At 40.3% G+C, this 15,687-nt stretch overlaps 1 protein-coding gene and 2 non-coding genes across 3 annotated transcripts; all 3 read left to right on the top strand.

The window, feature by feature from the left end:
- The first annotated feature begins 6,360 nt into the window (after positions 1-6,360).
- Positions 6,361-6,434, top strand: trnan-guu. The gene has a single exon. It is a non-coding gene; the product is annotated as a tRNA-Asn (tRNA).
- Positions 6,435-7,146: 712 nt separating this feature from the next.
- Positions 7,147-7,220, top strand: trnan-guu. Its single transcript has one exon. It is a non-coding gene; the product is annotated as a tRNA-Asn (tRNA).
- A 6,580-nt stretch (positions 7,221-13,800) lies between these two features.
- Positions 13,801-15,677, top strand: LOC117473446 (phosducin-like). Its single transcript, XM_034119027.1, has 4 exons — positions 13,801-13,860; positions 14,050-14,269; positions 14,521-14,633; positions 15,489-15,677. Exons 1-4 carry the CDS (start codon positions 13,816-13,818, stop codon positions 15,675-15,677), a joined length of 567 nt encoding a protein of 188 aa, XP_033974918.1. The 5' UTR covers positions 13,801-13,815.
- The last annotated feature ends 10 nt before the right edge of the window (positions 15,678-15,687 follow it).

Genomic DNA, 15,687 nt, shown 5'->3' with positions numbered 1-15,687 from the left:
GGCCTACTTTAAAATAAATTGAACACAGCACTTGGGGAGTCCTCTGCACATTTGAAGGAAAGAAAATACAATTAAAATTGACCCACTTTGAAATAAATAAAACATATAGCTGCACCCTAAAAAGAGTTAACTGATTGAATTATAACTGAAGATCGTCAGCTGTCTTCCTCTTCCGTTTTTCTCCTCGATACGTAAAGGCTGCAGCACCTTTGACAACTTCTCTCTACATATATACGGTAAACCAGCATCGTTTGCTTGAAAGCATATAACCCTGTCCACGCAGAATTAAATCCTGTGTTCCTCCGATACTTTTATTTTATTTTATTTATCCATAGTTCGCTCATCGAGCCGGGGCTTCTTAGGTTATTCACATGTAAGAAAAGGCGCTGGCGCGGGACCGTAGCAGGATATGACGCATATTCTAGTTGACCTAATTAAAACTGTTTTGTTTTTTATTTATGTGTATCACCTCAAAATACAAGATACGAAACATTTTCAACCATGCAACAAAATGTAAATAGTCCTACAAATACTTTTATTTTATTTCATTCTTATTTTTGTCTAAGCTCAAGGGAGCCAGAGCAGAGGGCTTAAAGAGCCGCATGTGGCTCGAGAGCCGCGGGTTGCCGACCCCTGCCTTAGCGCAATACCGCATCAGTTGCGCTACTTATGTGACAGACAAGAAGAGTAAATTCTAATGTCTAACATTTAATGTGGAGAAAGAGATTTATCCTCCTGACAGGGACATTTTGACCCCTCATGTAAAGAAATGCATAATGCTGCGCTATACTTTGCCGCCACACCCCGTTGCCAAGCAACGCTTATTGTTTGTTTAGGTGTCCTTTGATACGCAGGTAGTCATATCATTGGCCAGAACTAGCTAGATCTGATCGATATGGACATAAACGCGAGTGAAGTCTAATCGGATGCGAGAGAGAGAGAGATCAGAGATCAGATCAGCTGCTGCTGATGGAGACACGCAGCTCTGCATGATCACCTGCAGCTCTACATGATGCAGCTCTATGATCACCTGCATCTCTGTCCGCTGTGATGGACTGGTGAGCGGAGCAAAACACACACTTCAAGTTAGAACTAACACACTTTAATTAGTTTGTTTAATATAGAGTCGTTATCAATTTGTTTTAAAGCTCAATAAATAACAAAGAAGACCTTTGACCGGCACTTTTCTCATTTTGTCGGGAAGATTTAAACTTTAATGTTGACCGGCAAAAAGAAATTCTAACGGAAACTCTGCCTCAGACGCCAGGGCAGGATTGCTGGAGGTGCGGGCAGCCCGGCCACTTCTCCTGTGAGTGCCCGCTCATGGATGTCGGACAGCTGGTTAGGGTTGCGGGACCGCCGGTGTCCTGCCCCGGTCCCGAGGGGTGGTGAGTTTCGATGTCTCCCAGCTACACCCGAACCACTAACCCTAACCACTCACCCACCCTTTACTGTGATTAGGGACAGGCTGTATCGTGTGAGCCGTGACACACAGACAGGAGAGTTAAATACCCAGTTGTTGTTGCAAAAAAGCCGTCGGGAAATGATCTTCCAGGCGGCTCATTATAACCCGATGTCAGGTCACCTAGGGTACGACAAAACACTACACCGGATCATGGCCGATTCTATTGACAGGGCATTCGCGCAGATGTGAAGCGGTGGTGCGCATCCTGCCGTGAATGTCAGCTGGTTAACCCGCAGGCCACCCCAAAAGCGCCTTTGCGCCCCCTGCCATTGATTGAGGTGCCTTTTGAGAGAGTGGGTATGGACCGATACCAGATTTACCACCTTAACCTCCTTAAAGCATGGAGAGAGGTGGCGTCTGCTTCTCTCGCCACCACGGTGATTGAGAGGAATGAGTTGGGACCGGAGGTCATTTAAAAACAACAGATTAACCCCCGTCTGTTGTGACGACCATCTCTCACCGGGTCAGAGAGCAGACGTTGCCTCGTTGCAACGGTAGTTTGCCGATGTGTTCTCCACGCTGCCAGGGCGCACCTCTCTCATACACCACCACATAGAAACGCCCTCGGGCGTGACAATTCGATCACGGCCTTATCGGCTTCCTGAACACAAGAGGAAAATTGTTCAGGCGGAGCTACAGGCCATGCTAGAGATGGGAGTGATAGAATAGTCCACCAGTGACTGGTGTTGCCCTGTCGTGCTGGTACGTAAGTCTTAACGGGTCAATCCGGTTCTGTGTGGACTACCGCAGGGTTAATGAGGTGTCCAAATCCAATGCTTACCCCAATGCCCCGGGTCCACAAACTCCTGGATCGGCTAGGCACTGCTTGCACAAGAGTCTAAGGAAAAAACGGCCTTCTGCACTCCGTATGGTTTGTACCAATTTGTCACACTTCCTTTTGGGTTGTTCAGGGCTCCAGCTACCATCCAGCGGCTCATGGACCAGGTCCTGCATCCCCACTCTGCATAATCATCTTTCACCTACCATAAATGGTAAGCAGAGTAAATCAGAATTGAATTACATTAATTAGAAGCTAAGTATTAACATTTGTGCAGATTTAAATAGGAACATTTTCCTGTTTAAGTGGCAAGGGCACAATAAGGTCTCTGGAAAAAAGCTGCAAGCTGGAATAAGCAGACAACATTTAGCTTGAGCAAAGTTCATCAAACTTTGGTGAGGTTATTCTACTGTAAGCTTTGTAGAAACTGGAACAGGAAATATATCAGCTGACCATACTATGGATGCATAAAAAAGACGGACTAATGCCATATTTAGAGCCACATTAACTGTTGTGGTTCAATATAAATGGAAGGTTCTCTTGACTGGAAAATAAATTCAAAATCCAAGTTCCAACAGTAATTTGCCCAGTCATGCAACGTTCTGGGACTTCCACTAAATAGATGTTTGAAAAATATTGTTATCCTTCTTCTCAAATTATACATGGTTTTATCTCACTGAAGAAGATGAACAAAAATAACACAACAAACAAATATGAAGCTGATTCTAAACTTGGTGTAAATGCACCAACGTTGTAATATAGATTTGAAGAGATAAGTAAAGACATAAAGTTCACATTGCAATCTTTTACAAAGACTTAATTTGATAAAAGTTTGACTCGAAGATTATATTATCTTTGATTATGGACAATCTTGCCAGCAATGTGTGAATTCCTCTTCTGAACTCGGTTTGCCACCATGTAGCGTGCAATCTCAACATTTTCTCCACCTTTATCTGACCTCACAAGTGATGGCACACCGTAGACATTGGCGGATTCCAGAAAGCTTCTTATGACTGTTTTGTGGCTGCCCGATTGTTGGTGGCAGCACTCAAGTACATAATGAGACGACGTAAGCAGTCAATACCACCATGCCCAACAATACGCCACCTAATGTGATATGTATAGGCACATATTAAGATCACTAACTGCATCATGCATACACAGGATGACAATTTCTACATCTATGAGAAGTGGATATTAACTAGGGATGGGAATTGGAAAGCAAATTTATATTCGAATATTCGAACCCCAAAAAAACGGTTAACCGATTAACCGAAATGTACATATCCTATTTTGTTTTGTTTCAATGTTTAAAATAAAAAATGGTTTGTTCTGTAGGACTACATTACATTACATGTTACTTGTTAGACACTTTTCTCCAAAGCGACTTACATACTCAATACTGTGGACAATCCCCACAGGAGCAATTTGGGGTGAAGTGTCTTGCCCAGGGACACAACGACATGCTGACTGCAGTGGGGTTTGAACCTGTGCTCCCCTGATCCGAACACCAACGCACTAGACCACTACGCCACACGCCTCCCACGCTACTTTCCGTGAGAGTGTAATGTTGATATTTTTCTTAAAGGGGTAAAAAAGGGGTAAAAAATAAAACGCTGAACAAGTGCATGGAAGATTATTATAATAACAATACCTTATTTTGTATGCGTATGCCTCGTGCATTCAGGTGCCCCACCATTATTTTGTATCCAGAGATGGGATGTTGCTGCAGAATTTGGGTCACAGTTTCATCCAAACTGTTGTCATCTAACAGTGTTATTAGATCTTGGACGCTGATCATCAAAAATAATGAGACAAAAGTAAGTCGCAATAAACAATAGTCACCTTTTACACTACAATCAAAACATCAGATTGAGTGTGTTGCGTAAGGGATAATGTGCAGCGAGGTGGTCATTATGGGTAAAAGAACACCCGACAGGCTGATCAGGAGCCCGACGCGAAGCGGAGGGATCTTGATCAGCATTTGAACATTATCCCGCATGAACATTATCCCGCTTATTACAAGGCCACATTCTCAACAAAGTAACGACATGACTCCCAATATTAATTGAAATGCTTTTATAGATTTAGAAAAGGTTTTTATTGATTTAAAATGTCATGCATCCGCTAAGAAAAATAGTCCGTTGTTACCGTTTGAACTACGTAGCAATGGCAGGAACTGCCAAACCTTGGAAAGTATCTAGATATCCCTGCCCTAATGCCAAAGTAACTGGCAACTGAATATGTTTTGCCGTTTGATGTCTATGTCTTGACCGTTGCGTAAAAAGGTCCGCAGCTCCGTGTTGAGGGTTTCTTCCCTGTTACTTCTCCGCTGTTTTCTTGTCCCTCTTGTCTTTTTATTTTCTTCGCTGGGGACTCATCAGCCACTAACCATTCATCCAAATCACTGTGCTCTCCAAATATATTAAAATTAATATTAAAATCCTCATGCAGTTTGCTTTTCGGCCAAACTGTATACAGTTAAATCGACCGGACTTCTTTCTGCAGATGTGAGCGTCCTTAACAACAGTCAATAAATACTTGACAGCGGTCTGTACTACTGGATTAACAATGTGTCACGTGTTCTGAATTGACCAATCAGAATCAAGTACTCAACTAAACCATGTAATAATCTGTAATAGCCTGCATTTAAAGATTTAGGTGTCATCTGAAACAAATTAGCTGGTCTCTTTAACCTAATTACTATTATAAGGCCTACATCATATCTGAGGTAATGGTACCTTTTTATACAAAGCGTGTTTGTATCTTTGCCCCGACACATGTCTATCTGATTTCTTGGTTTCAACATATAAATTGCCTATTACCATTTTAATAAATATGTAAACAATATATAAACAAATAGGCTAATTTGGATGGAGGAAATGTAGGCTAATGAAACGTTATCGTTAATAAACAGTTAATACGTCTAAAAAATGTGTACACTGATATACACCCAAACAATATAAGAAAGGAAAACCAGACAAAAAACGTGAAAGAATGCGGAGTAAACCTACCTTATCCCGTACTGTGTCATCCTCCGACTGTTCTTTCGCACACCCGGAACACCTGTGCGATGTCCCCAGCGGTGTGCCCCCAACGATGGTGTGCTTCAATAACGTTTGGGGATAACATGTAAGATGGACGCCCAAGGGTCGCCTCCTCTGTTTCCGAGAGGATTTTAAGTTGCCGGGCAACCTCTTGAAGACTCAAACACAGCTGGGTCAACCTCCACATCCATGTCGAGCTGAGCCAATTCCTCTATACATCGTTCCACACGAAACTGAACATAGTCTTTTGGTTCGCCATTCTCTAAATGGTCCGCTAATGATCGTAAATGGCTCTTAAACCAATATCCATAAATGAACCTGAGTAAATTTGAATTGTCAACAATTACAACTGTGGATAAACCATGGATGTATAAAGATGAGGGCTAAACAGTAATGCTCCTGCATTCGAATCAGCGTGGTTAGCCAGGCGTTAGTAGTAAAGCCTAATCTGCCAGAAATGATCACAGTCCTTTAACCAATCCTGCTTCAGACTGAGGTTAGGAACGCCTACCTCATTAGCATACTGACACAGAAATACATAAATAAATGAATGTAAGTGAACGTAAATGTAGAAATATATTAAAGATATATAATAATGTGTGTTCTGTTTTATTCTCAACTTTCATTTATTTATACATTCATTTATTTATTTCCATATTTATTTATTTGTGTATTTATTTCCACATTTATTTATTTCCTCTTTTATTTATTCATTTATTTCTGTATTTATTTATTTATTCCTGTATTTATTCATACATTTATTTACACATTTATTTATTTATACTTATGTCATGTTCCGTCCTCCATAGGTAGTGTAAGTGCTGTCGGATTCTCTTAAAGCCCGGTCGTCTTTTCCTAAGAACTTTTGAATTCTCCTATCCACTATCCCTTAACTTAACCCCGTGACATTTCACACAGAGGTCAAGGAATAGTGGATAGGAACGACAACAACAATATTCTGCTTCTATCCTTACCTGCTGCAACTCTAAATATTTTCCATAACCCCGCTTCAGTCAAAAGGCTTTTACTGATCTGGAACAAATTTTTCTAAGAAAGGTTTTAATATGCAAGTCTCTGTGGCGCAATTGGTTAGCGCGTTCGGCTGTTAACCGAAAGGTTGGTGGTTCAAGTCCACCCAGTGACGTTGTATTTTTAACTCTACTAGCTAGAGTAAAGTGTTAACGGTCCATCGGGCAGTTGAGATTGTGAAATTAAATATGCTTCATCTGTTCATGCAGATAGTTGCTGTTCCTTATAGATTTGTAATATATTTAACTTTAGCTTTATTTTTTATACCTTACTTGCAGTTTTTTCTCCCTCAAAGCAAACTTATTTACACCAAAAACCAGCTCTTCAAGCTTAAAGGTAGGGTAGGTAAGTTTGAGAAACCGGCTCGAGATCGCTAGAATTTGAAAATACACAACCGGAGAAAATCTGCCACTTCCTTATAGAGCCCCTCCTCCAACACACACGAACGCGCACATGACCAATGAGGGCACGAGATAAGTTTGTGCACAGATGGAAGGCTGACAGGCAGAATCCTGAAGTCTGGTTTGCAGCGATGCTGATTGATTATAACACTTTATATGGGCCCATCTTTTGTAACTAGTGAAGTGGACCCTTGTTTCAGTGAAAGTATACTGTGTAGAGCTCAGTGTTTCCCACTTAAAGGCTTACCTTGTTGGGCCACCCAGGTACACTTACAGCAGCCCAAGTATGTTTGCGACTCCATTCAGGTATCATATTTCATTTTAGTGCCCCCCCCCCCCCCCACACACACGCACACACAAACTCGCTTCCTGCAACACCGTAGCTGCAACTACATAATGTCTCTTAGACTGGAGCTGGACATGGCAGTCTCTGTGGCGCAATTGGTTAGCGCGTTCGGCTGTTAACCGAAAGGTTGGTGGTTCAAGTCCACCCAGTGACGGGATATTTTTAACTGAAGTGTTAACGGTCCATCGGGCAGTTGAGATTGTGAAATTAAATATGCTTCATCTGTTCATGCAGATAGTTGCTGTCATTCCTTATATATTTGTAATATATTTAACTTTAGCTTAATTTTGTATACCTTGTTTGCAGTTTTTTCTCCCTCAAAGCAGACTTATTTACACCAAAAACCAGCTCTTCAAGCTTAAGCCTGCGAACATGGCGGTTTTGTTATATTGTACGGCTGATATCACCCAACACTTTGTTGTTATTTCCTTAAACTGGTTTATACAGCATTCACAGCACCTGCAACATGCTGCCACTCTTTGTGATGCCTGCCCACAATGTGTCCACCAAACGATATTATGAACTTGTCTCACACACACACACAAACTCGCTTCCAACACCGTAGCTGCAACTGCCAGACTGACGTTGGACACGGCAGTCTGTGGCGCTAGTTGGCGCAGGACCGTCTGCTAGATTGGACCTAAACCAATCACGTCGCGAGTTCACAATGGACGGAGCCAATCAAGTCACGGCATCACAATGGACAGAGCCACTCACGGCACGGCTTGTCTCCGAACCCGCCCCTTCACGATTTTGATTGACAGTGGTGGACCTTCTTTGATGTTCTTATTATACATCCATGGCGCGAGGCGCATCAGAGCTATTAGTTACAACCATGGATGTATAATAAGAACTGGATACAGCGTGGGAGGCGGGGCCTCATTCATTCCTATGAGAGTTGCTCATTCGCGCATGATGATAAAATGGCCCAACTTTTGAGAGAGCGAAACGTCACAGATTACCCGGCATGCCTGAGAAGTACCCGTATGTGCGCTCATAGCGCATGCGCAACTTTAACCATGCCCCCCAAAATGCTCGTTCACATCAAGCACGTCAATTTGCGTACACGTAACAGCACCGCACGTTCATGACAGCATGGTAATGTTTGTTATGATAGATTTGATATTAACGAGGCTGCAGTTAGCAGCTAGCGGTTAGCTAGTAATTATGCTAATTTACACATCAATCGTTATGTACTTTTATATTACGCTGTAACAGGATCTAGTGATATCCAAGCAACAGAGCTTCATTTAGCATGAAATAATTATTGCACTGTATATATATATATATATATATATATATATATATATATATATATATATATATATATATATATACACACATACACACACAGTGCAATAAGCTTCTTAGTGCAATAAGAAGCTACAGGGACGTTAATCTACGTCGGTAATATTAACTTTATTTAATACAACATTTACGGTACAAGATTTAATCATACAGCCCATGTAGTATAATATTTTACAAATGATGAATTACAGCAAACATGTGCAATATATCCATTATTACAGCTCCGTGGGCTGGCAGTAAGGCGATATGGGTCCGTTCTTATTGTGCATCCATGGGTAAAGATAAACTCATGTAGTGCTGAACACGTAACATGAACGTGCCGGGCGGCGCGGTCCCGTGGGTTAGATGCGCGTTCATAATGCAGAGGGAAATAACTCTCAGAATAACGTTATTAGCACATTTTACAACTTGAGGAACGAATGTTTTTAATAAGGGCTATACAAGTGTTCATACTGGGTAGTTTATTTAGTTTAAAAAAAATTATCCAACGATTTACAGACCACTCTTTCCCCATGTAAGTCAATGGGAAAAAGTGTTTCCGGGCCTGGCAACCAAAAGGAAGTGTAGTACCGCCGTTTGGCCAGCACGAATATTTTCATCAGAGTCCGGCGCACTTCCTGGGGGCTTGGTTACAACACTAATGTTTCTATGTTCCTGTTTACAGTCATAAAACCTATTTTTACAACCGTCGTTTTGGCGTCCAATGTTACATTACTCTACTGTATCAACTTCAGTCTGCATAAAGTTAGCAAGCCAGGCCAGCATTGCTAAAGCTAGCGTTCCTAGGTTAAATTAACGTTAACTGATATTAATCAATGTCAACAACCATGCGTAAATACGTCCGATTGTGAACATTAATTTAAACAAGTTGTTCAACAACTCTTGTATGAATGAGCCTGTTGTAAGTAGTTACTACACTTCAGTGAGCAGTGGTACATTAGTCATACAGCATATACGTGTAGGCCTAGTAGGGGGGGAAATAAACCAGCTCCAAGGCAATGGAAGTAGCATGACCTTTATCAGAAGATAAAGTTTAGCAACACAAGTATATATATTGACATGGACAAGATACTGGTGCAAATATTATCAATCAAATGAGTTACACTGAGTGACTCACTACAGACTAAAACATTATTATGATCATTTCAGATTGAGAAATGCCCCATGCATACATATCAAATGTATTCTTAATAACTTAAATAGTTTACATAGCAGGTATGATAAACAGTCACAACATAATCAATGTCTTATTGTGTCCCCTCCTGCTCACAGCCCTGTTTAAACTATTTAAAGTAGCAGGGGCAACAGATGTAATGAACCTCGGGTTACATCTGGTGTACAGGGTTTGACCCACACTTTCTGTGTTTTTGATATACAAACCAATAAAATGAAATGTGCATTTCAGGTATGCTTGTGACATCTGTGTCATTGGGATGCTTCTGGAACGAACGATTGGCAACAGCCCAGCACGACTGGTGAAGCAGCTCAGGGAGAACCATGGCCGGTTGAACACTATGATGGGGAGTGAGCTGACTTTGTGGCTCGGCCCGGCCTCCCCCCTGTGATTTGCCAGGAGCCCCCAGAGCCCATCCACATCCAAAGCAGTCCATGTACGGCAGGGATATCCTCTCACATGGATCATATCAAGGCCAGCATCACCTCCACATTTGGTTCCATCTTAAAAATTGACTCAACCAAAAAGGTAATATATAGTGTGACTGTGTATTTGATTTCCATGTTTGTTATACTCTCCTATACACAATAGTTGATCGCACTGATAACATTACATATATAGTTTTTATTATAAATGTGTTCTATGAAATAGTCTGTTGTCACATTTCAGATCAAGTCCGTCAGAAAGCAATGACTGCAAGTGTAAGGATTAGTGTTACAACATGTATTGTGTGTATTTATGTGATGACATTTGGAGATGTTTAAGCTTGTGTGGAGTCTATTTTTATATCACATTACAAGGTTGATTGTTATTATTACATGATATGCTTATTGTGCTCATGAGATCTTGCTATGACTATGGAATAAATAGACACAATCACCAATCCCAGGTTCTGATTGGTTGGATACGAAACGAAGGGAATAGTCATAGAAGAAAGTTTAGCTGCATTAGAAATGTTGCAAAGACCAGACCAGACATACATGTCATTATTTTACCCGGTGTCTGCTTACATAAGTGTTGTTGCTGTCTGCATCACCGCAGAATGATACAGAGTACTGTAGGTAATGTCAACATACAATGAGTTAGAGAAACTAAAATAAATAATAAATGAGAGATCCCGAAACGTTGTTCTTTAAATGTTGTTTTGTGTTTTCTATTTGTTTTTGCTACTGAGAAGCTCAAATGCTATAGTTATACAGTTGTTTCTGAAAAATCATAAATATAATAACTTAAAGGGGACCTATCATGCAAAATGCACTTTTGTACGTCTTTTATACATGAATATGTGTCCCCGGTGTTCCAGGGAACTCACCAAGTGTCAGAAAACACAACCCTCTCTATTTTCCTCCATACCCAAATCTCTAAAAAAGGGGCTGCAACGGATCTGATAAAAACTGATCCAGATTTGAACACTGTCCTGACGTCAGGACGGTGGCGCTACGGCTATTGGGCCACCAATCAGGAGGAGACAGCCACGGCCATTGCCGGTCGAAAGCGCTGGAGACGCTGTAGTACATATGCCAGGCCAGTAGATAGTGCTGTTCTCACTGAATCTGCCCTTGCAGAGCAGAGCTAAAAAAAAAGTGCAAATTGAGCTAAATGAGACATGGCTAAAAAGCATGATCTGTTTGGTATTTTGAAAACAGAAACGTATAAATATACCTTATATAGGTATGGCCCTACAATATATCATTTAAATATACCATGATAGGTCCACTTTAAATAAATGTTATTGAATCTTTTCACATCTTTTCATGATTTAACACTCAGAAATTCTGGATGAAAGTATTGATAAGAGTATCGATATATACCAGTAACGATAAGCAGTATGAAAACGATACCAATCCCTACTTATTAAACAGCCACCACTGGAATCTTATTATATTGGGGTAGATAACCTTTATCTGCAACTGAACATACTGATTTGAACAGAATGAATAGGCATGCAAATAATACAGACAATACAAGTCGTTTAAAATTTGAATGTCAACGTTTGAATTGAAGCTTGGCACTTTGTGGTACGATCCTCCTTACTTGTGTGTACTTGGATGGCATTAGTCCATAACACTGAGCCTGGTATCACACCTAATCATATTAGACAACACCATATTAAAGTGACCATGAAGGTGACAGTGGAGATAAAGCTTATTCCTTTATCTGTGCCCCGTCCTTTTCTGAACTTGTGTTCCCCTCTCCTGTCAGTCATATGTTCGACACACTACTCAGTGACCGATTGACAGAAGATAAATAGAAACAACAAATAATTACTCAAGACCAAAAGGTAAGAATTTCGGGCTGTATTAGTTTGGTGTCATTAGAAATGGGTTAAACATAACTCTACCTCTTCACTGTTAAGTGGCGATCAATTGGTTTGCAATACATTTACATTCAGATATTTTCTTTGTATATTTATTAATGCAATACTATTTTTTTTACAAGAAATGCTTAATGTTTTAGGTGGTATATATGATTATATCCTTTAATCAAATAATTTGTTGATAGATATATTATAAAATGGTATGTCTGTTCAAGTCATGTCATTCCACGTTTAAAGTCAACTTTATGATCTTCATTTTAATTTCTTAAAACTAACCATGCACTAAATGAATTGCTTTGATAAGAAGAAGGATTTCACTGATTGAGATTAAAGGGTATTATCACTTTCTGTTGGATGCAGGTTTGATTAGGATCCAGCTTTATCAGCACGATAGCTTTTAATGTGCTTTCCTCCTGAGTGCATTACATGATACTTTTTTGAGCACCAGTCATCAAAGTTGGCATCAAACAACATTTAATTTATTGGAAGAATTCATGCCACTTTAGGTTCATTTGACTCAAATGAACCGAAATATAATGATTCGACATCACAGATGAGAAATATATATTCAATATAATGAATTCTGTATCGTCCTAACCCTTCATTCATAAGTGAATATGCTGCCATCCAAATCGTTTTCAAATAAAAAGTTACATCTGTAGCTTTTCTCTAATTCTACATTTTTAGAATCACAGCAATAGAATACAAACTAAAAGTAGCTTGGGTTATAAAAAGGTACACAGAAAAACATTTTTAGTTAGCAGAAAATGTCAAATCACTCACATGCCACTACTTACTAAAATGCATTTGTAGACGTCAGACTTCTGGTAATCTCAGTATGATCTGATAAGTAGACATCAGCCTGGATCACAGTAACTGATTGTGATGACAACATGTTGCTGATAGTTAGGTCTGCAAGTGTCACAGACAGTGTTGAGTGTTGCGTATTCAAGTTAGGGCTATGTCAGGCTATACTAAAATGCCTGAATTAAAGACAATAATTTTCTCAGTATGTTTGCCTTTTGTCCAGACTAAATGTCTGGTGGTATCTTATTCTTTTGACAATACATAGACAATACATTATCTTTATATCATACAGTTAAAGGTGGGGTAGGTCATTTTGGAGAAACCAGCTCGAGTGCGCTCGCCCGGGCCGGCTAAAATGATTGGTCGTACTTTTTACAGCGCCACGGCTTCCACAGATGACATTTTATGTATTTATTGTCAAAGCATTTAATATATTCATTGCTATCGGGATGTTAAGAGCATTCCATGGAATATAACAAAAAGTGTTTCTGAAATAAATTACATACCTCACCTTTAAGCTTGAATCATGTATAAACACAACTGCTTCAAACAAGATACAATAAAATATAGTGAACTCACAAAGTCTGAGCTAACTATTTACTAGCAATGTACAAGCAATACAATACAAAAAAAAACTCAACTTGGTATTTCAGGAGTTTATTTGGGATGGAATTGTAAGATGTTCTTTCCTAACGACATGTGTTCACCTGTGACCGGTGAGATGATCCAGTTTGTGTGTTCTCTGTTAGACTGCTAGCATGATGTCCGGCCACGAGGAAGAGGAGCTACCTGTCAATCACACAGGTCAGAGGCATGAGTCAGAGAGATGCAGCAGACATGAATTGCTATATTGGCAGTCTATTCACTCTCTATATTATACGTTTTCAAAATCATCATATCAGATGTAACACTTTGACATAAAACCGATAAATATGTATTTTATTGAGGTATCATGCAATTATATTTCTAATGACTTCATGCAGTTTCATTTATACGTTATATTTAAGTACGTTTTTTTGTTTTTATTTGTGGTCTTTCTCTGTATCTGCAGGTCCAAAGGGTGTAATAAATGACTGGCGGAGGTTTAAGTTGGACAGCTTGGATCCGACTGTCCCTCAAAGCAAGAGAGAGCTGCTCAGACAAATGTCCAGCCCAAGAGAGGATGACAAGGAGAGACTCAACAGAAAGGTGGATGGAAACACTCATTGAACCTCACACAAAGGAAAACATGACATTGATATATATTAGAGTAAATTAGAGGATGACAATAGACTAGAACTGTACAGTATGTGCCAATAAAATGCTTTCTACAGAGATTTAGAATCCAAATGACAGCCTGAGTCTTCCACACAGTAACAAAATATTCCTCACCCCCAGATGAGTGCTCAGGAGTACGAAATGATCCAAGAGGAGGATGAAGGTAGCCTGAAGCGCTACAGAACTCAGTCCATGCAGGAGATGCACGAGCGCCTGAGCTTCGGACCCGCGTTTGAAGAAGTCAAAGAACTTGAGTCTGGAGACGCCTTCCTAGAAGTCATAGAGAAGGAACATCAGATGACTCTTGTGATAGTCCACATTTACCAGCACGGTGTCAAAGGTTGGTTTATAGGTTTAGCTCATCGACTCATGTTACAATTAGGGCCCTCAACTAAGGATTTTTCTAGACGACCAATCGTCTTCAATTACATTAGTCGACTAATTGCTGCACGTTTATGATATATTTATTGTAAGTCACTTTGGATAAAAGCGTCAGCTAAATGCTATGTAATTCAATGTAATGTAATATACAATATGTTTCCACTGCAGTACTGTTTGCTAAAAGTTCTGTCTTGTCTCCTCCTGTGTCAGGCTGCGAGCAGCTGAACTCATGTCTGGACTGCCTGGCTCTGGAGTACTCCAGCATCAGATTCTGCCGTATTGATGCTGTGGCTACAGGCGCTGCTGAGCGCTTCACCCCTGAGGTTAGTAAACTCTCTAAAGTAAAGCAGCAGAGAAAGTAATAATAATGGTAATATTATTAAGACAGGACCTATGACCAATTACACAAATTTGATTGAATCACAATATTCCCTATCAGGTATATGTAGCAGTGTTTGTAGTGACACTTTTAAGAATAACTGTGAGGTCATGAGAAGCAAATTGACGTTAAACACCTCACATGACCAGCATTTGTCCAATTTGAGTGTGTGTGGCACTAGAAAGACCAACACCTTTTCAAAACCAGAACCAAAGAGCACAATCAAATTATTGACAAGACAAAATTGCTTTTGTCCTCTTATCATTGTGAACTAAATGATGCCTGAATGCAAAGCTTGACACGCGGGCGACTGTGGCTGCGAGGGAGTGCGGTCGTCTTTCAACCAGAAGGTTGTGGGTTCGATCCCAGCCCATGCAGTCAACATGTCAATGTATCCTTGGGCAAGATACTTAACCCTGAGTTGCTCCCGATGGCATGGCCAACGGTGTGTGAATGTGTGTGAATGTTAGGTGAATGGGTGAATGACATGTAGTATGTAAAGCGCTTTGAGGGGTCTTAAAGACTGGATAAAGCGCTATATAAGTACAGTCCATTACATGCATAGCGACATAGCTGATTTGTTTTGTTATATTTAACGGCTGTAATAACAAAATAAATCAAATTGTTGGTTTAGCATTTTCAACAGTTTAACTGAAATTGGAGTTGCATTGATCTCCTTGTTATGGTAAAAAAGTTAAAATGATTGTTATAAGATAATAAGTAGTGACTATAAAAGCAGTGTCACTTTCACTGACCAGCCTCAGCCTGCAGGTTCATCTTCCTGTTCATGTGCTTCCAGGTACTTCCTGCCCTGCTAGTGTACAAAGCTGGTGAGTTACTGGGTCATTTCCTGGCTGTTACCAAACACTTCAATGAAGACTTCTTCGCAACAGATGTGGAAGGTTTTCTCAATGAATATGGCCTGTTACCGAGGAAGGAGTTCACAGCATGGGCTGATGATGAGGACGAAGGAGGGGATGTGGAATAGTAGCAGAAGG

Source organism: Trematomus bernacchii, unplaced genomic scaffold (genome assembly GCF_902827165.1).
Source record: "Trematomus bernacchii unplaced genomic scaffold, fTreBer1.1, whole genome shotgun sequence".
NCBI lineage: Eukaryota > Metazoa > Chordata > Actinopteri > Perciformes > Nototheniidae > Trematomus > Trematomus bernacchii.
Note: the sequence above shows the minus strand (reverse complement) of the source record. Positions and strands in the feature narration are given on the sequence as shown.